The 27,310-nt window shown below is 40.6% G+C and overlaps 1 protein-coding gene and 1 pseudogene across 1 annotated transcript; one reads left to right on the top strand and one right to left on the bottom strand.

Moving 5' to 3' along the window:
• The first annotated feature begins 789 nt into the window (after positions 1-789).
• LOC113316114 lies at positions 790-18,305 on the top strand (annotated as a pseudogene).
• A 505-nt stretch (positions 18,306-18,810) lies between these two features.
• LOC113318159 (xyloglucan galactosyltransferase MUR3-like) lies at positions 18,811-21,342 on the bottom strand. The gene has a single exon (XM_026566285.1). It carries the CDS (start codon positions 20,863-20,865, stop codon positions 19,165-19,167), a length of 1,701 nt encoding a protein of 566 aa, XP_026422070.1. The 5' UTR covers positions 20,866-21,342; the 3' UTR covers positions 18,811-19,164.
• Between the last annotated feature and the right edge of the window lie 5,968 nt (positions 21,343-27,310).

Genomic DNA, 27,310 nt, shown 5'->3' with positions numbered 1-27,310 from the left:
TTCGTACCGAATTTTTTTTTTACCAACTGTAACTGGTATTCCGATTGGGTTTTCCCCAAATTGAACCAGTTACGGTTGGTATTCGATAATTTACGAACTGTAACACAGAGTTACGGTTGGTCAAGAGCACAATTTCAACCGTAAGTTCTTCTGAAAATGTAAAAGATTTTATTTTTTTACGTACTTTAGATAATTTTGAGCGACATATAGAGATTCACCCATCTCAAATTTGTCATTGGAATCACTCATTTTGGTTGAGTGAATTAAAATCTAGGGTTTCACAAAAAAAAAATTCTTCTCCGAAAAAGCTGATTTTGATTTGTTTTAGAGTAAATATAAGTGAAATTTGATTATCAAAACTAAACTATATTATCAACACTAAACTAATTTATTAACACTAAACCATGTAAAGGTCAATTTTTTCAGTTTTTGTTTTATAAGGGGTACTTGAAATTATCATGTAATGACTCTTTTTGTCCTATTCATTTGCCGCCCCTCTAATGGAACATGCCGCACCTATAACAGGATTGTAAATTTAGAACATGAGATTGCATGCAATTGAACGGTCTCGATTAAGCGCCACTCACTCACACACCCAACAAATCAACTAACTACATGCCCCATCATATTCATAGGACTCGTACTCATAAATTCTTATGGATATACTGTATATAGTAGTCTTTCATTTGGAGTTTCGGAGAGGGAGAAGAACACAACGTCTGATCATACAAAGAGTCTCTCCATGCATCTAGAGCTTTGTTAGTAGATAGAAGAGATATTGGTAGTGACATGGAAACAACAATAATCTCATCCACAAGAAATAGTGAGAGTGGCTTTTGTTCATTAGCAGGTATCTACTACAGCAAATGGGAGTCACCAAACATTCCTAAAACTCCGTCTCTTTCCCTCCCTTCATTTCTCTCTCCCAACTCTCCCCTCGATACTTGAAAAAACCGGCTTATATAGACTCGGTCTCTGGTAAGTCCCTCACTTACCAAGAGCTTCGATCACTCTCAATTGGCATAGCCAGCACTCTACATTCTTCTTTCGGTATTAAAAAAGGCGATGTTGTTCTTGTGGTTTCCTCAAATTCCTTTCATTTTCCTCTACTAATTCTTTCCATAATGTCAATGGGAGCAATTTTTAGCACAGCTAATCCATTATACAGCACACAAGAATTACAATGTCAAATTCAAGATTCGAATCCTGTACTAGTATTTACAACCCACGAGTTTAAGTCGAAATTTGACGGTATAATATTAAAGAACCGTGTCTTGTTAGTTGAAGAATTCATGTACAACTTGTTAGTAAGCTCTTCAAACACACCTACCAGCATTCCTACCAATATCAAATTAGATGATGTTGCTGCTTTAATGTACTCTTCGGGAACAACAGGGAAGAGCAAAGCAGTGGTTTGTTCCCACCGGAACTTGGTTTTCATGGGTGGTTTACCAAGACACGTTTGGAATACTGAAGGAGGTGGTGATGACGGATCAAACGACGTTTACATGTGTGTTGTACCGTTGTTTCACATGTTTGGGTTATCCATGATGGTTTGTGGGGTACTAGCAGCTAGATCAACAGCTGTGCTTGTTACAAAGTATTCCGTCGAGGAAATGCTCAGCGGTATTGAGAGGTATAACGTAACGAGGCTTCCGGCGGCTCCGCCAGTGGTGGTTCAGATGGTGAGGTTTCAAAACAAGATGAATAAGTATAACTTGATATCTCTTAAAGAGGTGATCTGTTCAGGGGCACCCTTAGGGAACGACCACATTGAAAGATTTTGCAAGATCTATCCCCAGATAAACCTAACTCAGGTACTTGCTATTTATTTTTCTGCTTCACCGGCCCATACTAAGCATTAAACTCTAAAGTCATTCTAGTATTCTACAACTTGTATCCTTGTCAAAGATGTGCAGCAAATTAATTGTGAGATTATCCCCCAACATAGACTAAAAATTTATATATGTTGCGATCATATGAGTGGATTTAGCAGTAATACAGTGCTACTTTAACGTCCAAACCGTAACTATACAACTCGAAATGGAAAATGAAATGACGCGATTGATCGATTTGGATATGCAACAGTGTTATGGGTTAACCGAAACAAATGGACCCATCACACTCTGCGATGGCAAGAGCAGGACCACTACTAGGGCAATTACTGCATCATCAGTTCGAAGGCTTATTCCATCTAAGGAAGCTAAGATCATCTGTGAACACAAAGATCATTGTCATCGGAGTGTTCACAAATAATGCGCGCAGACTCATGACAATATAGTAAATAGGCTGTGCCTGAGGGGATGAATCGGTTATGTTGAATCCTTAACTCAGAGTTCTAAAACTCTTCCTCGTCTCATCAACTACAATCATTTTTCTTAACTCGCATAATAAGATAAATAATGGATGAAGTATAAAACGTACGAACATGATGTACCATAAACATCGAATCGAATATGCAAAGTATAAATGCATGAATATAGATGAAACGATTAACTTATATGATTCAGCACTCAGATCTGTCTGCGAGTTTGGGTTTTTCATTATATGTACGATGGTTACAAAAATAGACGAATGACTTTGAGATCAACATAGGCCTGCGTAGCAGGAGGAGTTTCACTTACACTTTCTCTATCTCTCTCTGTCTCTCTCCTATTCTCCTCTCAATATTCTCGGATCCCCCTCTTCACTTGGGAGAGAGGGGTATTTACAGGGTGGTTACGTGGGGTCCACTTCTGAAGCCCGTTATAACCTTATCCTCTTGTGTCTTGTGCCGCTTACGCAAAAGTCTTCGTGTTCTCGGTTCTCTCTGCGTGTTTCGTTTGAATATGCAGTGCTATCTGCGCTTCCTCCACAGGCTGACTGACACGTATGCTGTTTGAGGGTATTTAATGCGGGTAGTTGAGATGTCTGTCCGCGGTAGACAGCTGTCCTCTGCCCCTGTCTTGTCTGCGTCAGTTAGACTATCCCCAGCCGTAGATCTTAGATATTTCTTGGGATAGGATAAAATGACTCTTGGGTTATCCTCCAGTGCTTCGCAGTGTTCTAGTGTTTCTGTCTCCTCGATCCTCTACCATTGGATCTGGTGGGTGACGACTCTATCTTGACAAGGCACGTCTCTTGGCTGTCCACGTGTGATATCATATCTTGATGCTCTCAGCCGCATGTCCTCCACGTGTGTCTTTGTGGACACGTGGCGGAAGATGAAATGTGTACCTACAATTTGCCCCTTTTCCTCCTACTGGGCGGTTAGTCGAAGTGGGAAGAAAAAACGTGTTACTCTCTTCATCTTCTCTTTATTATTTTCCTAGATTTTAGGGCACGTTCCCCACTATTTGTAATAACTTCTTCTTGGGTAGTGGAGAAAAACGTGTTACTCTCTTCATCTTCTCTTTATTATTTTCCTAGATTTTAGGGCACATTCCCCACTATTTGCAATAACTTCTTCTTGGGTAGTGAGGCGGTTTTATTTCTCTTTGCATATATATATGAGAAGGAATGTGAAAATTCTCTAGTCATAAATTTCATTCCTTCTCTTTCCTCAGAACTTTTATTTTTTGTTCTCTGCTTTTGTATCCTTGTTATTAATTGCTGCTGCTGCTACTGTTGTTCCTCAAAGCTTTCTGCTGCTGCTGTTGTTGTTCCTCAAAGCTTTCTGCTGCTGTTGTTGTTGTTCCTCGAAGCTTTCTTCCTGATTTTTCATTTATAGGTAAGTGGTTTTACTGTGTTTGATTATCTTTTGATGAAAAATATATTTGTTTTCTGTTGTTGCTATATGTGTTTGTGATGAAGAACATATATATAGATGTGTGTATGATTTCCCCTGTTCGTTATTACAAACAGTAATGATTTCTTCCTTCGTGTATGCTTGCCCCTATTTGTTATTTCCCCTTTTTATTTAGGGTTTGTTCTTATTTTCCATCTGGTTCATGATTATGAAGAACTGGATGAAATTGGGTTTTTTGATTTTCGTTTTGTCTCCGCGGAAATCTGAAACTTGTTTGTGTATTACGCAAACATGGCTGATCGTCCGCGGGTTTCTTATCAAACTCCACCGCCGAGTCCGCGTAGATCTCCTCCACGTAGAGATCCTGATGTTTCTTCGCCTGGTGGAGGTTCGTCTAAGTCTTTCCAAGGTGATGCCCGGGTTCATAGGTTTCGTCTTCTTTTGGTCAGAGGTACTCATCTTCTGAGAAGGGTGAGTCACAGAGAGGGAATACGCAGAAAGGGGACCGGCCAAAAGAGGCTCCTGGTTCCCGATATGCTATTTCTCGTCCCTTTGTTAATCCGCGTGATGATCCCAAGAAAACGCGGGATGTCCCGCCTCTTCGGTTAGTGGCGCCTCCTTCCGCGTCTCAGCAACATCCTCTACCTCCCCCTCCAGTGTCTCAACCCAAGGAGAGGTCTTCGAAAGAAGTGGTTTCGAAGACTGAGGCATCTAAGGTTCCTCCTAAGAGAAAAGCTTCTGATAGAAATCCTTCGAAGATTTCTGCGCCTGATCCCACGGAGGAGGAAGATATTTCTCAGGAAATACGCAGCGTCGCTGTTGGGGAGAAGAAAGTGACCTTCAAACATATTGATCTGGAGGTTTTTAAGGAAAAGCATGGTCTTCAGCTATTCGATGTTCGTTTTTACGCTGCTGATGATGATATTACTTATGAGATGATATCGACGTATAAGTTTGATGAATTTCATCTGCTGACCATGGTGGGGGCCTTTGAAGCGGGTCTTATGTTGCCTTTGTACAAGTCTGGGGATTCCTTTTATTATGATGTGTTGGCTGGTCGAGAGGGCTCTTCGAAGAACACTCACTGTCGCTTTATTTCCCAACTTCATGGGAATTATCTTCGTGCACTGAGGTAGTGTTATCTTCAGAGCAAAGGAGAGACAATGATGACCCTTTATGTTCCCAAACCTGAAGAAAGGGAGTGGTATACGCCTGAGAATTTTAACAAGTCTTTTGGTGACTATGTTAACAGTAGGAATCGTAAACCGTGGAGTGTGAGTCTTCGTAATATTGCCGCTCCGCGTGGTGAAATATGTCTTCTAAGTGAAGTAAGTGGTGCTAAGGTGAAGTACGTCCCGGGTACAGAGAATTCTACTAACAAATTGGTGTTTCCTACTCGTGAGCGGATCAAGCGTGATCATGACTATGAGTGGCACGCGACTGTTATTGAGGTTGTTGGTCCCTTGGCTTTGGGGTGGGTTCCAGGTCCGCAAGGATGGCGTCCTACCGCAGATAGACAGATACGTGAGGCTCCTCCTGCTCGTTATGGGAATTTTCGTCCTTGGAATTTGAATTTTGAGGGCATGAATTTCCAATATGCCCTCGATGTTGTTGATGGAGATGACGAAGAGAGTTCCGATGCTGATCTTCAGACAAAGAATACTGCGGTTGTCAAGGTAAGATTTCCATATGCCTTGTCCTTCTTTAGTTGAGGCAGTTTTAATTCTTTTCAAATCCAGGTATTTTTATTTCTATATGCTTTGTCTTTTTAGGCGACGAAGAAGAGGAGGATAAATACCAAGCAGTCCACCACCGCAACAATCGAGGAGGCGGAGGTTCATGAAGAAGTTAACAGTCCTGTGACTGAGCTTGGAGGGGATGAAGATATGTCTGATAGGGAGGAGCGTACTGATACATCCCCTCCAGGTCATGATGATGAAGAATTTGTTGAAGGGAATACTTCCGCTGGTGGCAGCGGTATTGGTGGTGAAATTAATCCCGCAGGTGGCCATGATGCTGGTGCCGAATCTAATCCCGCGGGTTACAGCGATGCTGGTGATGATAACATTGCCCTTGGTGATCAGGGTGTTGGTGGTGAAATTCCCGCTGCGTCCCAGGAGTTTTCCTTTGGCCGGATTTACTCTGCGGGGAATAGTTTCGATATAAACGATGCCCTGGGCCTGGCTTCTGAGTTCAACCTGCTTTCCCCAAACGATGATTGGGATGTGCTTGGTAACTCTAGCAAGGAGGATGGAAAGGGCAAGGGAGTCGTGAATGCTAGTGATATTCCAGAGTGGAGCGGTGCTAGAGATCTTCCAGATTTGGATGCGGGAGTAGCCTCGAACTCTTCGGGCGCTAAGTTCACGGACACGGGTGGGGCCTCGGTTGGGTCTTCTGGAGATGATTTTCCTCAGTCATTGATCCTTGAGGGTGATGATGCCATCTTAGCTTGGTTCAAAAAGAAGAATTTGATGTTCGTACCCAATCCAGCTCCCGTGGTGGAGGGTGAGAAGAAATCTGATGCCTATACCCGTAAGATGATGCAATTGTCTCCCGAGGACCAGGTCGCAGAAGCGTGGCATAAGAATCTTCGGGCCTTGGAGGCTGCTCTAGTGATCGACGCTCCCTCGACTGTTGCTGATATGATGGCCTTGGCTGATGGATATCAGTATGGATGTCCCCAACAGCGGATGTTAGAAGTGAGTTCTCTTATCATTTCTCCTTGTATCAATATTTAGCAATTTTAGAGTCTGGGTGTTCTAATTTCTAATTCGCAGATGATGAGGAGTGAGCATTGCAACCACATGTTGTACCAGTTTTTTAAGGACAAATCCCTCAAGTTGGAAGCTAAGCTTCGTCTTCGGGAAGAGGAGCTTACCGCGGCTGAGACTGTTATCTCTGATAGGGATAGGGAGATAGGTGAGTTGAAGAGTCTCCTCAAGGCTAAGGAGCAACAAGGCAAGGAGGAGGAGAAGCTTCGCTTGGAACTTGTTATGGATCGTAGTGAGTTGGAAGAGGCTAAGAAGAATTCTTCGGATGTTACAGGTTCGATTATATGTTTTCTCTTCCTTGCTGTTGTCCTTTACTGTAATTAGTGTTCTGTCTGAGTCTCCCTCCCCCACCCTATCTTCAGTGGGTGGATTTCTCGAGTTAGTATGGCTTCAGAATGAGCAGCAACGTCAGAAATCTCGCATCGCAGAGTTGGTAGAGAAGATAAAGAGCGAGGCTGATAAGTGGAATGCTCGTGCCGATAAACATAATGCTCTGGAAGAGGAGTGGCGGGGAAGACGAGTCCAAATGGTTGATACGCAGAACAAATATAACAATGATCATCGTTTGTTTAATGGAGCGTTGTTGTGGACGCGTGACAATCTTCGTGAATCCCGAGAACATGTCTCATCTATAGAAGCTAGAATCAATCTCTTGGAAGAAGAATTGTGTCAAGCTCATTCTTCTCAGTCTTCTAATGTTAGAGATTACATTCAGCGTCTTGCTAGGGAGAGAGATGACGCTAGGGATGAGGCTGGCGCTCTTAGCAAAGCTTTAGTTGCGTCTAGGGCCGATGTGGTACGCCAAGCTGAGTCTGAGAGGAATCTTGAAGTAAATATGTATCGGCTTAACAAGGGTCTGAAGGAATTAAACAACGAAGTCAACCATCTTCGTCATTTGGATTCAATGAAACAGGTGAATTAGATGCGAGTCAGTACGCTCTTTCAACCATTCAAGCGGATTATAAGAAGTTGTCAGATGAGTATGACTTTCTTGATGAAGCCCGTGATGCTGTTGTTAACGAATATGAAATAGCTTCGGTGAGAGTCGAAGGTATATGCTTATATTATCGAGTGTGATTCTGTAATTTCCTGGACCTAACCATCTGTATTTTTATTTTCTTTGCATAGCTACAGGGACAGCTTCGCACTGCAAATGAAAAGCTTGCGAAGGCTCAATCTAAATTAGCGCATCAGGAAAGCCAGATTATTCATCACAAGGGTTTAGCTACAGCAAGGGACGAGGCTGCCCAAGCCGCTTCGAAGGAAGTGAGTCGCCTTTTCTCGTTGTTGTCGAAGGCTGAGATGATGAATACTGTTATTACGTACAAGGCTCGCTGTCAACTAGTGGAAGAGACTAACAAGATTCTGGACAGCATCGAGTATGATCTTAAGACCGAGCATGGCCTTATCAAGGACTATCCGCGCCTTGATAAACCCCGCCTCCTATGTCTGGTTCTTCAGGGCCTTCTGGGTGGGAGCGTACCTTCATCGCAGAAGGGGAAGATTGCTAATCCTGCTGGTGGGGTTGAACTATCCAAGTAGATTATTGTAGAAAGTTGATCTTTGTTAATTATAAGGCTTCGTGAGATTCCTTTTGTATTTTCTTGTTCACGTGTATCATTGCCAAGCCTGTAATCAACTTTTAATGAATTGATCATCGTTTTAATTTTTATCTGTGTTGTCCGATTTCCTTTTAAGTATTGTTATGGTTAATTTGGAATAGAACTGAATGTAATCAAGGATAGCGAAGTGTTTGAGTGCGAACCCGAAGATATGTGTATCTTCGTGAACGTCATGAGACCTGTCACCCCGCTGGATAATCCTGGGACAGAGGATTCCCATACGGTGGGGGTCGGGGCAGCGTTTTAGGATATGAGTTGTTTGGAATGTACATTCATTCCGTCAACCCGCTGCCATAAGATTGGTTGGGTATCTCTTTCTGCTGGATGCCTTCCCCATGGTCCTACACTTATAGACGCTGATAGGGGAGTCCCGAGAGATTGTAGGTGACTACTTTCCCCAAGTAAAATAAAAAAACAATTAACACAAGTATTTACGTGGTTCGACAGCAGAGTGTCTACGTCCACGGGTGAGAAAGTGTCTATTTAGTTTGTTGAGTTACACTTGGAAGAATTCCATTGATGGAACCTCTGAGGTAGTAAATAGCAAAAAATAGGAGAATGAAGTATTGTCGCGGAGGTCATTTCTCTATATTTACAGGTGTAGGGTTCTCGTGAGGTGTTGTATTTACACGCGGTCGTCTTGTTACTATGTTGCTCCATGTATTTTGAATATTTTTTTGCCGAAAGTTTGCTTGATTGATAAGTTGAGGTTTGCTACTCCTCTCTCAGAGATAGAAACATGTCGATCGCAAGCGTCGTTTTCTTCTTCTGGTGCTCTTCACGCAGATGCAGGTCTGCGTTGCTTTCTACGGGTAATGGCTTGAGATATTTTGCATTCCATGGGTGTATGAGGATCTCCCCTTTTAGGTTCCGTAGATAATAAGATCCATTTCCTGCAACATCATGTATGACGAAGGGTCCCCCCCATGTTGATGCTAATTTTCCCCACTTCTTTTCTCGTTGGTATTGGGGAATGGTCCTCAACACTATTTCCCTTCTACGAAATTTCTAAGCTTAACCCTCTTATTGTACTCCCTTGCTAGTTTCCTTTGATAGTTTTCCATTTTTTGTAGTGCTGTCTCCCTCATCTCTTCTAGATCATCCAGCTTTTCCAACATCATGTCCGCTGTGAGGTTCTTCTCCCATGCTTCAGTCTTCGTAGTTGGCATGATTATTTCTGTTGGGATAATAGCTTCGGCTCCATAGGTGAGTAAGAATGGGGATTCTCCCGTGGGTGGTCTTCGAGTTGTCCTATAAGCCCACAAAACATTGTGTAGTTGCTCGCACCAACGCTTCTTGTATTCGTCTAACTGCTTTTTGAGGATGAGTGCGAGGGTTTTGTTTGTGGCTTCTACCTGACCATTGCTTTGAGGGTAAATTGGTGTTGACTTGTTCTTTCGAATTTTGAAAGTATCGAAGAGTAAGTCGATGTTTTTTCCCTGGAATTGCTTGCCATTGTCAGATACAATCTCAGCTGGTATGCCAAACCTGCAAATGATGTTTTGAAAGATGAATGTGAAGACATCTGCGTCTCGGATCCTTGCCAGGGATTTAGCCTCTACCCATTTGCTGAAATAGTCTGTGGCCACTATCAAAATTTTTCTCTTCCCTGATCCTTCGATTAGGGGACCCACGATGTCTATGCCACATTTTGAGAATGGCCAAGGGCTGTCTACTGGGTTCAACATTGTTGCGGGTGCGTGGATTTTTTTGGAGAAACGCTGGCATTCTTCGCATCTTCGTGACATTCTTGCAGCGTCTCGTATCATTGTTGGACAGTAATATCCTTGAGTTTTCGCCTTATCTGTTAGGGATCTCATTCCGTTGTGATTGCCTGCGTCACCGCGGTGTATGTCTTTCAAAATCAAATGGCCTTCGGATCTGGATAGGCAGCGTAATAACGGTCCGAAAAAATATTTTTTGTACAAAATCTCTTCTCTCGGATCATATCTTCCTGCCTTTGACTGTATTTTTCTGGCTTGCTTTAGATCCGAGGGTAGTATTCCTTCTTTTGGGAAAAGATGAATCTCAGATCTCCAATCTTCTTCTTTGCTGAAGTCTTCATCTTGGTCTGCCTTAGTCATGATGTCGTCTTCTTGGAAATCATCCGCGATGAATTCTCCCACGTCATCATCTGCAATATCTTCTTCTGCGTTGTTCCCTTGCTGTGCAGCGCAGAATTCTTGAATATCAATTGAAGGCTCGTAAATCCTGGTTACTTTGATTGCTTTGACATTTTCGTTTCTGAGTATCGATGATATGTAGGCCAGGGCGTCCGCGTGTCTGAGCTCCTTCCTCGCCAGGTTTCGGAATTTGATGTTTGGAATTTGTGATGCCAGTGTTTGTACCAATTCCATGTATGATGACAATGTTCTGTCATAAACATTATATTGCAACCCTATTTGTCGGATGACCAGCTGCGAATCGCTTGTCAGACGCACGTCAGTTATGCCCATTTCTATTATCAACTGAAGGGCATGCACCACTGCTTCATATTCAACTATGTTGTTGGTATGTCCCTTGAATTCTAACCTGAAAGCATGTATGATCCTGTCTCCTGTTGGAGTGGTGATTACGATGCCTATCCCCGCCCCTTCTTTATTTTTCGATCCATCTACGAAGACTTCTCATTGCCTAGGATTTTTTGGCTCCAAGATGTCTATAGGGTCTTTACCTTCGTCGATTTCTGGTAGTCCTGCTGCCTTCCTCCCTTCGATGATGACTTCTTCGTAGCTATACAACGGTAAGTCTGCTAGGAAATCTGTTAATACTTGTGACTTCTGAGAGTGTTGTAGATCATGGATGATATTGAATTGATCTAGGTGAGTATTCCATTTTGCAATTCTGCCTACTTTCCCTGCATTTTTAAGGACTGCTTCTAGCGGAGCTTTGCATGGGACGCGGACGTAGTGAGTCAGAAAGTAAGTTGTGAGTTTCAGGGTTGCCCATACTAAGGCCAAGATGAGCTGCTCGATCTTCGTGTAGTTCCTCTCTGCTGCGTTCAGAGTCTTGCTGATGTAATAGATGGGCTGCTCTATCTTCGTGTTGGTTTTAACCAATACTGCGCTGACTGCATCTTCTGTTGCTGCTATGTATAGTGCCAACACTTCAACGGGGTCTGGTTTTTGTAGTATAGGGATCTCAGCTAGGTATTCTTTGATATTTTGAAAGGCTTCTTCGCACTCTGCCGTCCATTCGAATTTGCTTCCTTTTTTGAGAATGTTAAAAAAGTGCTTACATCTATCCGAGGACCTGGATATGAACCTCCCCAGCGCAGCCAGTGAACCATTGAGTTTTTGAACCTCTTTTAAGTTCTTTGGGGATGGCATTCTTACGATGGCTTCAATTTTAGCGGGATCGACCTCAATGCCCCTCTTCGTCACCAAATATCCGAGGAACTTTCCGGAAGTTACACCAAAAGTGCACTTCTCTGGGTTTACCTTCATGTTGTGCTCTCTCATTGCTTAGAAAATATCTTTTAGGTATTGGTGATGATCTTTGCACAGCTTTCTTTTGACGAGCATATCATCCACATATACTTCCAGTGTACTTCCAATCCACGGTTTGAAAATTGCATCCACCATTCTTTGGTAGGTTTCCCCTGCGTTTCAAAGTCCAAAGGGCATTCTTACGTAGCAATAAAGGTCGTGTGGTGTATAGAATACTGTATGTTGCTGATCTTCTTCTGCTAGGAATAATTGGTTGTATCCAGAGTATCCATCCATGAATGACATTTCTTCGTATCCTTCGAATGCCTCGACAAGTTGGTCAATGCTTGGCAGTGGATAACTATCTTTTGGGCAAGCTTTATTAAGGTTGGTGAAGTCGATGCATATCCTTACTCCGCCATTTTTCTTCGGTACGATGACCATGTTAGAGATCCATGTTGGGTATTTAACTTCTTTGATGAATCCTGCGTCCAGTAGTTTGCGGAGTTCCACTTCAACTGCTCGATGGTATTCTGGAGCTACTTTGCGCACCTTCTGCCTAAAAGGGGGGGTACCTGGTTTTATTCGAAGTTCGTGATGAACTAAATTTGGGTCAATTCCCGGCACGTCCCCCAATTTCCAAGCAAAGACGTCCGCGTATTCCTTTAGAAGTTTGATTAGCGCGGTTTCTCTTTCTTCATCCATCAAGGTGCCTATTTTGATCATCTTCGGGTTTTCCTCAGTCCATATATTGACTTCTTTAGCTGCCTCGACGGGTGTAAACGTGGGTTTTGGTTCCCCCAAGAGAGGAACATTCTTTAATTGCTATTTGGTAGGCTCTCCATCTTCTTTTGTCACGGAGGTGCTTGCTTCTGCGCTGCCCGTGGTGCTTACGTTCAGAAGGCTTTTTCCGAAGATTTCTTCCAGATACGCATCTATGGTTATCTTCTTATTTTTGGCTCTTCGGGACTGGTGCTTCTCTTCCTGCTCATTATTGATATGATTCTGTAAGGTCTGACATTCCCGCGCAATTACTTGGTCTCCTTTAATTTCCATGACTCCCAGAGGTGTTGGGAATCTGAGATATCGATGGTAGGTTGCAGCTACTCCCTTGAGCTTGTGAACCCATCTTCTTCCGATGATGGCATTGTAGGGTGAAGGTGCGTCTACGACGCCGAATCGAGTGTCCACTTTCATGGGCCCCGCGTCCACTTGCAAGACAATGTCCCCTAGGGGCTTTGTAGATGCGCCGTTGAATCCGTAGATGGTGTAGTAAGATGATAGCAGTTGATCGTCGTTGAGTTCCATACTCTTGAACGTGTCATAGAACAGGACGTTGACCGAGCTTCCTCCGTCGATGATAATTTTCTTGACATTGTACCCTGCTATTGGGAGTGTGAGGACTAGAGGATCATTATGGTCTTCCATGTCTTCTTCCACATCGTCCGCATCGAAGGTCATGGGTGCGTCCATCCATTGTTCGTGCTCGTTTACCTCTTTCCCATCGATCTTATAAAGCTCACAATAATCTTCGAATTGTTTTCTCAATCTCTTCCCAATCTGGGCGGTTAGGGATGGTCCTTGAACCTCTGAACATGAAATCGTGTTGAGGGTGTGGTTGCCTTCTGGTAATTGAACCTGCTTGCCTCTCTTGGTTCTATCTTCGTTATCAGTCTTTTGTATATATTGCTTCAGGTCTCCTGCGTCGATTAGTTTTTGAATCATTATCTTGAGATTTTTGCATTTTTCTGTTTAATGACCGTTGAAACAGTGGTATTCACAGTATTCCTTGGATTTTTCTGATCTAGGAGGATGCTTTCCCTTGGACCATGGCCAATCGAGGTTCTCTCTCCTCTTGATCTCTCTCAGGATGCGCGAATAACTAGTATTCAACTTGGTATAGACTTGATCTTCAAATTTTCGATCATGTTTTCGTCTATCATCCCTTCGTTCTTTCCTTTCCTCGTTGGGACGCTCTTCTGTGATTCCTCTTTTGGACCCGCTGGCTTGATCCACGGAATTTGTGCGTGTGGGACGTTGAGTATGAGCTCTGGGATTTTCACGCTGAATTTCTTATAACCTTGCATGCTTTTCTATGATTATCCGGAGATTTCCTTCGGTGGTTGAGATGGTTCCGTGGATCTCGACAAACAAAGGACTCATCTTGTCCATCCCCCATTTGTAGCAGTTGATACTAACCACGGGATCTACGTTGCCAATAGATTGGCAAATCTTATGCCATCTATCAGTATATTCTCTGATGGTCTCTTTGTATTTCATCTCTAGCGAGAATAGCTTGTCCATGCCGGTATTGACAACCTTGTTGTACATGTATGTTGCTAGAAATTTTTCTGTGAGTTGGTCGTAGGAGTCGATGGAGTTTGATGGCAAGTTGTCAAACCATGACAACGCGGACCCTTTTAAACTTGATGGGAAGTATCTGCATAGTATGGAGTCTTCGTTATCCCACCGGGCCATCATTCGATTATAATATCGAAGATGAGCCGCAGGATCAGTTGACCCGTCATAGCAATCGAAGGCGGGAACCGAACACTTCTGCTGTATGGAAGCCCTGGCCAAGTGTTGCGTCAGCGGGGTAGTGTTTGCTTCCTTCATCACTTGTTCTAGTCTTCCGCCTCCCTGCCTAGTCTTTAGCTCCTTGATTTCTGCCAGTATCTCAGCACGCAGATTTTCCATTGCGACCTGGTGCTCTTCATGAATGGTATATTTCGCTCGTAGGAGGGTGGTACCATCGTAGTAGTCCGAGTTCTCAGGATTGTAATCAGGGTATGATCTTTGGATGCTCCTTGCTCCTCTTCGATTCAATGGAAGTGGGTTGTTTGCGACCACCATTCTCCTGTCTTGATTAGGTGCTAGGGTCTTGGAGTTAGCTTCGTCGCGTTGGTTTTCTACCTCTGCGATATGAATGATTCTTTCCTTGAGCGTTTGGTTCTCTTGTGCTAATATCGCCACAGCATCTGCGTATGCCTTCTGGTTCTTTCTTAATTCTGTCAGCTCGTCCATCATCTGAGCGGAATGATTTGACCCTTGATTTGGTGTTCCTGCCCGCAATTGTTCACCAGCGGCTATGGTTTGTTCCTCATCCAAGATCTGTATCACTGGTTCTGGTGGGTCTAACCGTGTACCTTGGGACCCCGACGGTTGTTGTGCGGGTTGACCTGCTATTAGAAGCGGTTGTTTGGCTGGAAAGGGTATGTTCTGTTCGTTGGTTAAGGGCATCCCATAGAGGGGTTGTTGTATTACTGACTCTGCTACGACTTCCTGATGTTCCCGTAGTCGAGCATTGGTTACTTTGGGAGCTCCAACTTTGGATCCGCCAGCTCTTGAAGCTCCATCTTTGGCTGCCGCGACATTTAATGCATTTGTTGCGATGATGTTGGCATTGATGGGGGCCGTGCTTTTCTGCATTATCTTGTACCCTATCCGCTGCCTTTAGATTTTCACCTCTCTGCTTACTCCTGGTTACAACTGGGGTTGTCCTTGGCGTCTCTTTCGACGAAGCTTTTTCCTTCCTGACATCTTTGCTTTTCTCCATCTTTTAATGTTTTCCTGAAAGAGAGAGAAAAAATCACGAAGACAATGGGCCCCACGTGATATCTATTAGCGTTTTGAGTTCTCAAAGGTGTAAAATCTTGAAAATACATAAGGCGCCCATCTATTTAGATGACCGCAGATCTGTTCGAAGTTTTGATTTTCAAAGACGTGACATCTTAGAAAATGCATGGAAAATCAGATCTACTTAGATAAACGTGGATTTGTTCATAGTTTTGATTATCAAAGACGTGACATCTTGAAAATGTATGAAAACGCAGATCTACTTGGATAAGCGTAGATTTGTTCGAAGTTTTGACCTTCATAGATGTGAAAACTTAGAAAATGCATGGAAAATCATATCTACTTAGGTAAACGTAGATCTGTTCATAATTTTGGTTTTTGAAATTATGCACGGAAAAAACCGTAGTGTACCATGCATCGTTATTTTCAGAGAACGAATCCTGAAACAAGTCACAGGAGAAGATAAATCTTTTACCGGGATGAAGATCCCTGTTTCTAGCGCCAAATTGTGAACACAAAGATCATTGTCATCAGAGTGTTCACAAATAATGCGCGCAGACTCATGAAAACATAGTAAATAGGCTGCGCCTGAGGGGGATGAATCGGTTATATTGAATCCTTGACTCAGAGTCCTAAATGCATGAATATAGATGAAACGATTAACTCACATAATAAGATAAATAATGGATGAAGTATAAAACGTACGAACATGATGTACCATAAATATCGAATCGAATATGCAAAGTATAAATGCATGAATATAGATGAAACGATTAACTTATATGATTCAACATCGAGATTTCTGTCTGCGGGTTTGGGTTTTTCATTATATGTACGATGGTTACAGAAATAGTCGAATGACTTTGAGATCAACATAGGCTTGCGTAGCAGGAGGAGTTTCACTTGCACTTTCTCTATCTCTCTCTGTCTCTCTCCTATTCTCCTCTCAATATTCTCGGATCCCCCTCTTCACTTGGGAGAGAGGGGTATTTACAGGGTGGTTACGTGGGGTCCACTTCTGAAGCCCGTTATAATCTTATCCTCTTGTGTCTTGTGCCGCTTACGCAGAAGTCTTCGTGTTCTCGGTTCTCTGCGTGTTCCGTTTGAATATGCAGTGCTATCCGCGCTTCCTCCACAGGCTGACTGACACGTATGTTGTTTGAGGGTATTTAATGCGGGTAGTTGAGATGTCTGTCCGCGGTAGACAGCTGTCATCTGCCCCTGTCTTGTCTGCGTCAGTTAGACTATCCCCAACCGTAGATCTTAGATCTTTCTGGGGATAAGATAAAGTGATTCTTGGGTTATCCTCCAATGCTTCGCAGTGTTCTAGTGTTTTTGTCTCCTCGATCCTCTACCGTTGGATCTGGTGGGTGGCGACGCTATCTTGACAAGACGCGTCTCTTGGCTGTCCACGTGTGATATCATATTTTGATGCTCTCAGCCGCATGTCCTCCACGTGTGTCTTCGTGGACACGTGACGGAAGATGAAATATGTACCTACATCATCCACGTCAAAACTGGTAAACCCTTGCCACCTTTCAGCTCCGGAGAACTTTGTGTCAGAGGTGTCCCTGTAACCCAAGGTCATCCCAAGTACTTCTCTATCCTTTAACCTTCGGATTACCTTGGAATGTTGAGATTTTATAGTGCAACGTATATGACATCTGACGAGATAAATATTTCATTGGCAATTTTTAGGTTACTTTAAAAGTGCTGAGGCAACATTATTGGCAATAGACAAAGATGGATGGTTACATACCGGAGATTTATGCTTCGCAGACAAGTTTGGTTTCGTCCATATTGTTGATAGAATTAAAGAACTCATTAAGTACAAAGCCTATCAAGTAATATCTTCTGTCATTTTCCCTTCTAGATATTTTTAAGATTTGTATTTTATTTGGCTTGTCTTAAGATACACACAATTTTGAATATGGTTTAATCGTTCAACATTCTGAAATATTAATCGTACAGTATTTCTCTTTTTGTGCGTGCTGTACAGGTTGCACCGGCAGAACTCGAGGAAATCCTATCGGGTCACCCTGAGATTACTGATGCAGCTGTGACATCGTAAGTAGTTAAACAGTTGCTGCGCCATTTTCTTCTTACAGATATTTTTGATATTCTAAATAGCTTCCTTCTGCAAATGTGTAAAAATACTTTAATTTGGTTGGAAACTGGGTAATTTAAAACTGTATGTTCAAAGCGAACTACAAAAATTGAGATTTGTCTTAGTACGTACCAAGCAATTTATAAGAAACCAAACAGACTTCTCTTGTCACCTCCCCCAACATACTAAGCAATTTATAAGCAATTTTGTCGAACAATATCAAATGTGAATAAATCAACATACGTTTGAGTTAATGTAATAGTTACAGGTACCCAGATGAAGAAGCAGGAGAAATCCCAATGGCTTATGTGGTGAGAAATAAGAAGAGTAAAATTGAAGGAGAAGATATTACGGAGTTTATGGCTAACAAGGTACTGGTCCTCATCTACTTTCTCTTTCTTTCTTCATGAAGATTGAAACATTTAATTCTTACCAAAAGAAAAAATATTGGCCAACAGGTGGCTCCATACAAGAAGATAAGGAAAGTGGTTTTTGTGGAGCGTATCCCTAGGTCCCCTTCCGGCAAGATTTTAAGGAAGAACCTGTTTAAAATTCTATTTTAATCCATCACATATCATTGGATTCTCTCTATTTATTTTTTTGGGTGTTTTCGGCGATACATATAATTGTTTTGCTTCAAATGAAAATCAGAACAAAACTTTCAGAAGGAACAAGACTACCAACAAAAACAAAAGATTGGCTTCCTAATGAGAAGCAAGTAATCTATATTCCTTACCATTTGAGAAGGTTAAGAAGTGAAAGGAAATGGAAGAAAAGAACCAAAAGCAAGACCATGGTCTTGATCTGAACTACTGCAGCTAGAAAGCTGTTTTTTAATATAATCATAGCATATTCATCAGTGCACATACTACTTTGTTTTTTTTCCAGTAATTATGCGCAGAATGCAGTCATGGAGTGGGTGACTTGAAATTAAACTGCAATATTGCATGAACCCAAACCATAGTTGGCTCAAATTTAAATTGTAAGTCTATACATTTAGGGGTTGTTTGGTAACCATTATTTTAATGGATTATCAGCCCATAATTTATTATGGAGATTAAAATGGATTTTATATATGTTTGGTAACCATTATAATAATTGTTTATTTTAATCATAATTGAAAAAATTCATTATTTTCATAAACAGGAAAAAGTTGTTTTGAAAATTTATTATAATCGATTATTTTTTCTAAGAAACTCAAATTCAATTTTTTCTTCGTATTTTCTCTTAACTATCAAGAAAGAGACAAAAAAACAGCACGGGACTAAAAAAATATCATAGATCATTGTTCTTTCCTCTCCTTTTTGAGATCATCATTCTAAGATAATCAATTATTTGAAAATAGTGTTCGGAAAAATTTATTTTGAAATGATTATATCAAAATCATTTATCAATTTATGATTATCTATAATCATAAATAGATAATCATAAATTTTACCAAACAAGGCCTTAAAATCGATTCTGTGTTTGCTCAATATCAAAGACCAAGTAAAGTTTAATCGACATCTTTTAAGTTACTATTCCTGAAAAATCTTATGCTTTTGCTGGGATTCACAACACAAGGCAAAACGAAGAAAGCTTTCCCCAATTTACAGTTGCATTGCAGGTTCAAAAAGGTAACAACAAAATAAAGAATCAAGCAACATTATCCTTGAGAACAAAAATTATATATTGTTAACTTTTTAGAAAGAAAGAATTATATTGAAAATTTGAAAGAGATTATCTATTCCTGTATTTAGGTTAAACAAGGTTGTACAAATGGGATTTCGATGACTAGATTCTCTGGATGAGTACATCATACATGGATTTATCAGAATCCATACCTGCAACAAATTACTGAAGACTCCCCACTAGCCTTGCTTGAAGCTCCAGAATCAGAGTACTAGACATCTTGACAGAAACCTGCTTCCTACGAATAAAGTTTTTGTGCTACTCATGATCCATCTCTTTGTTCATTCTTCCATGAGTTTTTGGCGGCTTCAGCTTCTGCAGTAATTTCCGATTTTGGTTTGGAGAAGAAATGATCCCACTCATGAGCTCCTACTTCACGCTGTCCTTCCTCTAATAATTCATATTTCCAACTGTTCTCCTCTATAAAATCATCATTTGTGCGTCCTGCAATGATATCCCTCCTCAAGTTTGTAACTTTGTCAATGATTGCCTGAACTGCTACATCAAAGGCATCTTTGAAGGTTTCCAACCTAGACCGAGGATCTGCATAGATCAGACCCGGTATAAGGTTAATAACCTCCTCCCTCATTGTCTTAACATCTTCCGCAGAAAATTGAATAAGCCTTTGCTCTATACTAATGTTATTACGAACACCATCCTCAGGAATGAAAACCGAATACTTTGAGAAATTCCTCGGAAGATGCCATGTGTATTGTGTATAAGCTGAACCAGGGTGGAAAAACACTGGTATACAGCCTGCCAACATTGAATCAAAAGCGGATCTCCGAGTATATGAATCGCCCTGAGGCTGCAGGCAAAATATGGAACTCTGGAACATCTGCATTATACTGCTCGGAGAGTGACATTTACTCTCCCCAAAATCACATTCGAGCAACTTTCCAAGCTTGGATTTCCTACATTGATCAATAAGTTGTCCTCTGATTGATTTTGGGTTATCAGGCCGTGGAGCTCCAGCAAACGAGAAGAGAAACGGACGCTCCAACTTCCTCATCCGATCTTGCCAAGTGAACACTTCAGCATCCTTTGCAGGGTGGAAGTAAGTAGGATAAGGTATAGCAAAATCATTTGCGTTCCACGGACTTGATTCTACAACAAACATCGACATATTTTTTGCAGCAGGAAGAAACAAAAGCTTGTTACCCCAATCTGATTCAGATTCACTTAATCTCCTGAAATCCCATGTTATCCTTCCAGCAACTAAAAAATGGTCCTTTCCCCCCATAACATTCCACTCAGGTCTTTTCGTAAGCCAATCAACCAAAGCCAGAGATGCTGCATCCCTGGTCGAAATATTATGACCCCACAGATATCTAGAGATATCCAACCCTGCATAAAAGGGAATGAAAACTGCAGCAGCAATAGAAGAATCTTTTGTTAAGCACTCGTATTGCTTCATCCGGTTACTAAAGATGACATCAACTGCAAACTGATTCGTCGCATACCACCCAGAATTAGAAAAGACACCTTCGATATTCTCTAGTGGAGGACCAAGGCCTGCATTACTAGTAAATTTACACATATTGGTCCAAAGACTTAAACTCTTACATTCTTTCAACATATCTTCATTGAATTGAGGAGGAAGGTCATGAACATAGATATATCTTCCACCACATGGATCACTCTTATTCTCAATGGTTTTCAGAGCCGGTGTAAATAAATACTCAACTGGCTTGATGATCTCTTTCTTTGGTTCTATATGAATAGGATAGTGTCTTGGTGGTTGTTGTTGATTTATAGGTTGGTGTTGTGGTTGTTGAGGTTCTACATCTAATGACTTTTCAACAACATTTCCATTATTAAGAACACTAAAATGAAAGTAAAATAAAATGAACCAAAAGGCAGCAGACAAGGATGCTAATGCACAGATTCTCGTTTGTTGATTCTTCCCGACCAATTTCTCCATCTGATCGGCCGGATTAGTTGACAATGAACGACGTCTCATCAGATATCACAGAAACCCAATGTAATGTAATGATCAAACTCTAACTAAGCTAAAGTACTGGCATTACAAAATTAACTTTAAGAAAACCCTTAAACTGATACCCTAACCCCTAATTCTCTGAATTCAGAGGCAATACTGAACTCAATTAGCAGCAGATGAAACAGAGATACATCAACCAATAACTTAATTCAATACATAAAATGAATAATCGAACTAAAATCCAGATTGATCTGAAGGAGATTGCAAATCTAAACCGGTTGGGATCACTTACAAATAATAGCTCGGATCTACACCCAGAAATGATCCAAGAAGAATCGATGGAATAAGATGAATTGGAAGATGTTACAAAGGAAAAGGGAGAATAATATAGCAGTAATAAGAAACCCTAATTGGAAAATTTCTAGGGTTTCCTCCTAAAATTTATTTAATGTGTGTCTGTGTTCATCGGAACCCAATGAGGTTCTAGATGGGTGATGATGAGTGTGTGCACTAACTGGTGAGTCTACTAAATGGAAAATAACAACCTGGCGCATTTTAGAGTTGGCCGCGCATGCCAGAAATTTCTCTCTTTCTCTTTCCAACTGTCGGTGGTCGGTGATTTTTAAGCCACGTAGGACGAATTCTGCTTTCTTGCTGTTAGATCTTCTGAGAGTAGGACGCCGTCTAAGCACGTGGCAATCATGTATTGGGAAGGAAGTTAGAAGCCTGGAGTCCAAGCCATCGAGCGAGTTTAAGAAGAAGACGTGCGGGCCACCTGATTTGTGGTCCAACCTTCTTAATTTTGTGGATCCCTTGTTTCATGGAATTTGTAAGGAGGCAGTCAGGGACCTAAATGAACATAAATTCGTTTTGACGGAGACGTCCCGAAAGGATAGGTATTATTCGTTTTGAAGGAACCTAAATTCGGTCCATTATTCGGTCAATCAATTTTTTGATTCGGGGATAGTTCGAAACGGCGTATTATGTGTATCATTTGTTTTTGTGATTTTAATTGGGTACTAAAAATTCGCCACTGATAAAATACATGATTTTGAGGTTTAAATGATATATATATATGTATAATATATAGGATATTATCACCAAAAACAGTGTAGCCTAGTCGATTTCTTGTCTCGCAAATGCAAATGAACATGTGGTTGTAGGTTCGAATCAACATAAAGCAATTTTTAGGAAATTTCTTTAAATGCAATAAAATGAGCCGGTGAGCTTGAAAAGAGGTTTAGTAGATAGACACGCGTATCCAGTCCGGTGTTTTAGTTGGACGTGCAAATGAATCGTTTACGAATGATTCGTCGAATTACTAACTAGGATCAGGGACGTTTTCTTTTAGATATTACAAGTCTTATCTAACAGACTTTGTTTAAATTAAGAAACAAATGATGATGTGGGTTTAAGAGAAAGTCTAATCTAGACTTTCTTCTTTACTCCCATTTAGCCACAGGGTCGTCCTTGAGCCAAAATTGACGAAGTTCAACTTTGGGCATCAAACAAAAGGGCAGCAAAACTGTACCTCACTATGGGGAGTTCTCTACAAAACAAGTTTTCTTATGGGCATCATATTGAAAATGTAAGAGGAAACCACTAACTTAACGCGTGGTCCACGCAAAATCTATTCCCCTAAATGTGCATAATCAAAAAAAAAAATTCCTCAACATTCTTTGTCGTGGTTTGCAAGAGCTCGCTGGAGAGATATTCAACACATTTATGATGCTATCAACTTTGATCACATTTTTAGAGAAGCCAATTTCGTTGCAGATAACATGGCAAAGGGGATGTAATCAAGCTAATGGAGTTGGCATGGATTATGAGGGTCGTCCTCATTTTCTTTCAAGTATTGAGTTACCAAATGTTTCTTATTTTCGTTTTCAATAGTTTGTAAGTTTTAAGGGTTGCTGTGACCTCTTTTCTTACAAACTATCTTGTAATTATTCGTATCGATTAATATATTTTTTAACTTATCAAAAAAAAAAACATAATCAAAATTAATAATTACAACCATACCAAACTAGGAAGTAAGTTATGCCTATGACTATAATTGTAGAATACCTATTCACATGTCAAATTAGGATAAACGAAATTGTTGATTTCATGTTGTACTTTTTCTTCAGCATCAACCGGACAATTTCCAGCCAGGAGTCAACATATGTTGACTAGATCAAATACATCAGAAACAATGCTACACGGGCAACATTTATGAAATTTAATTTGGGAATTATCAGACTCGGCGCCGACCCTGTTTAGCCATGTCATCATTTTTTACGACCTTTACCTTTCTGAAAAATCGAGGGTCTAACAACCACACCCAATATTTCGATTAGCAATCTATATGGACTAACTCCAATATACTTTCTAGAGAATCAACTAGACAGTCAGACTCAATCTAGGTAAAAATATATCGAGGAGTTAATATCTCTTCTCTTGATTTGATCTTTACTCAAGCAAATAGAAATCTGTGAGTCTTTATCAAATACAAGGAATAAACTTGGATGGTACCAAAGACCAATATCCAATCAACAACCAAAGGTTGGATTTCACTATTGATCGATACAACGCACAACCTGTATTATTTCAATTATATAACAAAATATAATGTGGAATAGAAATAACACAGACACCAGAAATTTTGTTAACGAGGAAACCGCAAATGCAGAAAAACCCCGGGACCTAGTCCAGATTGAACACCACATTGTAATAAGCCGCTACAGACACTAGCCTACTACAAACTAACTTCGGTCTGGACTGTAGTTGAACCCTAATCAATATCACACTGATTCAAGGTACAGTTGCGCTCCTTACGTCTCTGATCCCAGCAGGATACTACGCACTTGATTTCCTTAGCTTATCTCACCCACAACCAAGAGTTGTTACGACCCAAATTCGAAGACTTTAATAAACAAATTTGTATCATACAGAAAAGTCTACGATAATAGATAAATCTGTCTCCCATAGATAAACCTACAAGTTTTGTTCCGTCTTTTGATAAAATCAAGGTGAACATGAACCAATTGATAAACCAGACTTATATTCCCGAAGAACAACCTAGTATTATCAATCATCTCACAATAATCTAAATCGTATGGTAGCGAAACTAGATATTTCGGAATCACAAACGATGAGACGAAGATGTTTGTGATTTCTTTTTATCTTGCCCTATCGTAGATATAATCTCAAGCCAATCTTACAATTGAACTCGTACGATAAAAATGGAAAGATCAGATCGCTCAACTACAAGAGAAGTAGTTTCGTCTGGCTTCACAATCCCAATGAAGTCTTTAAGTCGTTAACCGACAGGGTCTCGAGAAGAAACCTACGGTTAAAGGAGAATCGACTCTAGCAAAACCAACTAGTATCAGACTGGAGGTGTGGGGATTAGTTTTTCTAGTTGCTAGACGTCTCCTTTATATAGTTTTCAAATCAGGGTTTGCAATCCAAGTTACCTTGGTAACAAAGCATTCAATATTCACCGTTAGATGAAAAACCTGATTTATCCAAGTTAATATATTTCAACCGTTAGATCGAAACTTAGCTTGTCACACACACAAATGAAATTTATTCATTTAGGTTTAAGTAACCGTACCTAAACGTGTATACTTAGTTGGTTCACAAATAGTTAACCAATGGTTAGCCATATGAGCACTTTCATATTAACCGTATTCATCTTTCTCATAACTAGTTCAAATGACTCATAAGAACTAGTTCAAGAGTTGTTCAATTGCTTAGATCTTTATACATAGACACAATTGAAACAAAATCGGTTTGATTCACTTGAATCAATTCATGAACAATATATCCACGGTTTGCAAAGATTCCTTATTAATTTATTGTTTAAGCTCATGAAACTACCGATTTGAGAAATATAACCAGCTTGGGAACGCGTACGGGTATGCGTACCTTAGCTACCGAATTTGAGTTGGTTTTTGATTTCCAAACTCAGAAGAACGTTTCGGGTAGAAAAGTTTCGCCAGTACGCATATGGGTACGCGTACCTAAGGTGACTGGTTTATGAGTTTGTAAACTCCAAACTCAACAGAATTTTCCGGGAGGAAAAGTTCCGCCAGTACGCGTACGGGTACGCGTACCCAACCTGTCTCCTTCACCAATACCGCATGCACACATATGCACGCACTTGGTTTCCGGCACATGGATTTATACACTAATGTACAAACACACTATATATGCTTATATCCATAGTTGGTTACGTAATCTAAACTCTACATTTAAATCATTGAAACATTCTTCTATAATGTTATAATAGTCGTTAGACATAAATAATCGACTATTGTAATCAAAGCTATTTTCAAGATTGAAACGTCATCATGACTTTCGTCACAGGTAAAGATGAAAATGGTTAAAGCAAAAGCTTACCAACACATATTTCGATAAAAGGATAGGCGAGTAAACTCGGCTCAAAATAGCAAATGTGTATGTATGAAAACTATCATAGTTATACAACTTTTGTCTCAAGAGTAGGAGATAGAGTAGATAGACTTTCGAGTGACATATGAGTTCAAGTCTCCACATACCTTTTGGTCGATGAAGATCCACCAGTTCTTTGAGTAGTCCTTCGTCTTGTATGATGATTGCCATGGAGTTCTTGAGCTCAACTACACTTTCTATCCTAGTCCGGGACCTTTAGCTATGTAGGCTATAAATCAAGACTTATAGTTTTGATCACTAACATTGACAAACATGCTTGAGATATCAATGCATGCGAGTTCGACCGAGCAATTCTCTAACATACGGATCCTAGAAAGATTGCCTGCTAGTATAGAGCGATAACGTCTTCAGGATGTCGCAATGTTCCCTGACTATATAGAACACATATGTATAAAATCTTAATGATTGGACGGATCCTAGACAGATTTCCTGCTAGTATAGAGCAATAACGTCTTCAGGATGTTGCAACATTCCCTGAATATACATAATAAATGTTCAGATCGAGAATGATGCTCCCACCATCTCATACCTCAATTCTCGAATAAATATAATGCTCTTAGAAAGTTTGCCTGCTAGTTTAGAGCCATCAATTAATTATTTCTAGTGTAGTATTCATCAATTGAGTTCCTAGAAAATATTCTATTTTGATCGCTACATTTTATTTCTTCAATTCACGGCTTTTCTTAGATGAATTCCATGGATTTGTGATAAGTATCTACCTTTCGGGCATATGGGTCACCACCGATTAATCTTCGAGAAAATGGTTCGAGTGTACATAGTAATAATACACGAATGAACACCCAAAAATATGGAAGAATGTGGATGTACGGAGATCTACGCAAAATAGGAAAATAAAATAAAATAAAATAAGAGAAGTGGCGCACGAGACCGGGTCCACCAGCCGGTCGGCCATGCCATGGACGATCCCACGCCTTCTCACTTTTCCTTGTTTGATTATTATTCCACAACTCTTGATTTCCCACATTTGTGCAATCTCTTAGTTTTCCATATTTCTTCAAATATTGCTCAATTCTCCAAAAGGCCTATAAAATCAAATGGACCCACGACTATCAGGCCTTCTCACCAATAAATATTAAAATATCACTATTTTAATATTCTAAAATATTGGACGCATGAGAGAAACCCTACTTGCTCATTCATGCAGAAAATTGAGAGTTTCAGTCAAGATCAAACTCTTCCGAAAATACAAAATGTTGCACAAACGTCCAACAAAAAATACCAAAATTCTCAGGAATGGACGGTCGTCGACATAGTGGCTCGTGCACCTCCATGGTCGGACTTGGATTGGACACCATGGAAGTCGTCCCATGTTGCTTAGTTTATATTTTAGTGGATCCTCTTCTACCAGTTGGACAATTCTCCATACACCGCCTAGCCGGTCTCTCCACCACCAATGGCCGGTCCTCATACCCATTGGTTAGTCGATAACTCTACCCATATTGGACAACTCTCCATCTCCAGGATCCAAGGCTTCCTAAAATTAGGGTTTCAGACTTATGATAATTCTGATAAACATCAATAATTTCCATATCGATCCGACAATCAATATTTAATTGATATTTAAATGTTCGGTCATGTTACCAACATTTTATTTGCTCGATTGTCCAAAAAGCAACATGATATTGGACATCCATCCACTTGGATGACCATCCAATATTTTATTGGACGACTATCGAGTCCAATACTTACCAATACTCCAATTTCTACTTTGTCATTCGACAATTCATGGCATAGTAGATCGGGAATTAGTACTCTACATAACATAACATAACAATATTTTATTTTCTGTCAAATACTCGACATATCGTAATAAGTCCATGATCGAGCAATCTCATTAGACCGACGTTCATCGATTCAAATCATCAGAGCATCATTAATACCTCATCCGGTGGAATGATATATCATAATTCATTAGACTCGATGTATATGCATTATTGATGTCTCAACAGACACCTTATGCTGAGTCATAGAGCATATCACATTCGTC

The sequence above is a fragment of the Papaver somniferum genome, chromosome 10 (genome assembly GCF_003573695.1).
Source record: "Papaver somniferum cultivar HN1 chromosome 10, ASM357369v1, whole genome shotgun sequence".
Lineage (NCBI taxonomy): Eukaryota > Viridiplantae > Streptophyta > Magnoliopsida > Ranunculales > Papaveraceae > Papaver > Papaver somniferum.
The sequence above is the reverse complement of the archived record's forward strand: the minus strand, read 5'-3'. Positions and strand labels throughout refer to the sequence as shown.